Source organism: Eimeria tenella, genomic scaffold (assembly GCF_000499545.2).
Source record: "Eimeria tenella Houghton genomic scaffold, Eth_scaff2658, whole genome shotgun sequence".
NCBI classification, from domain to species: Eukaryota; Apicomplexa; class Conoidasida; order Eucoccidiorida; family Eimeriidae; genus Eimeria; species Eimeria tenella.
In genome coordinates, this window is record NW_013542534.1 from 3,475 (window position 1) to 4,682 (window position 1,208).

General features: G+C 68.2%; 1 protein-coding gene across 1 annotated transcript in view; it reads right to left on the reverse strand.

Moving 5' to 3' along the window:
* The window catches only part of ETH_00036535 (uncharacterized protein), a gene marked incomplete at both ends in the record, with an annotated part of 2,560 nt that overhangs the window by 969 nt on the left and 383 nt on the right, over positions 1–1,208 (reverse strand). The window contains one exon of the mRNA XM_013375301.1: positions 10–1,207. Within this exon, the coding sequence (XP_013230755.1) occupies positions 10–1,207 (1,198 nt within the window). The remainder of the gene's footprint in view (positions 1–9; position 1,208) is intronic.

A 1,208-nucleotide genomic window follows, 5' to 3' on the forward strand; every position in this document is an offset into this window, starting at 1 on the left:
AGCCCTCACCCGGGGGGGCCCCTGCCAGGGGGCCCCCAGCCAGGGGCCCCTTGTTCAAGAGGCCCCCACCCATGATGGCCCTCGTCAGGGGGCTCCCGAGAAGGGGGCCCCCGCTCAGGGGCCCCTTGTTTAGGGGACCCCCACTCAGGGGCCCCTTTTTCAGGGGGCCCCCGGCCAGGGGCCCCTTGTTAAGTGGGCCCCCACCCGGGGGCCCCTTGTTCAGGGGGCCCCCATCCATTGGTCCCTTCTTCAGGGGGCCCCCAGCCAGGGCCCCCTTGTTCAAGGGGCCCCCCTCCATCGAGGGGCCACCGGTCAGTTGGCCCTTGATCACGGGGACCCCCGCCGGGGAGCTACTGTCTGGGGGGCCCCTCTTCCGGGGGCCCCCCGTCTGGGGGCCCCTGGCCAGGGGGCTCTCTGAGAGGGGGGCCCCTTGGAGGGCCCCCGGGAAGTGGGGCTCCCCGCGGAGGGGATCTGCTGTTGTTTTTCCTGCTGCTCCTGCTGCTGCAGCCGCGGCGGCCATGGCAGCAGCAGCAGCAGCAGACGGCGCTGCTGCTGTGGGAGATGCAGCACGACGTGCTGCTGCTCCCGACAGGCTGCTTGTCTTGGGCACGGACTTGGGACTTGCTGCTGCTTTGTCTCCCGGAGGGGACAAGGTGAGCTCCGAGAAGCTCGCCATGGCTTGAGATAACTCTGCTGCTGCTGCTGCTGCTGCTGCTTCGCCCTTACCAGCCTTCGCTGCTTCAGCTGCAGCGCCACCCCGACTTCCTGCTGCTGGGGAACTCCGTCCCGCTGCTGCTTCGCCAAGAGCTGCTGCTGCTGCTGCTGCTGCTGCTAGCCGAGCTGCTGCCGGAGCCTTCACTGCTGACGCCAGCCTTCCTGCTGCTGCTGCTGGCGGCTTTCCTGCTGCTGCTGCTGCTGGCGGCTTTCCTGCTGCTTCCCCGGAAGATCCTGCTGCTGTTGCTGCTGCTGCTGCATTAGCAGGGGAGTCGACTTCATCTTCTGGCTCTGTTTCCTCTTCAGCAGTTGCTGCTGGCCTTGCTGCTGCTGGCCGTGCTGCTGCTGGCCGTGCTGCTGCTGGCTTTGCTGCTGCTGCTGCTGCAGGGTCGCCGTAGGGCTTGTGCTTGCCCTTCCGCTTCTTCTTTCTCCTGCTGCTGCTGCTGCTGCTGCTGCTGCTGCCGCCGTAGGGGGGGGGGGGCACAGGCAGCAGG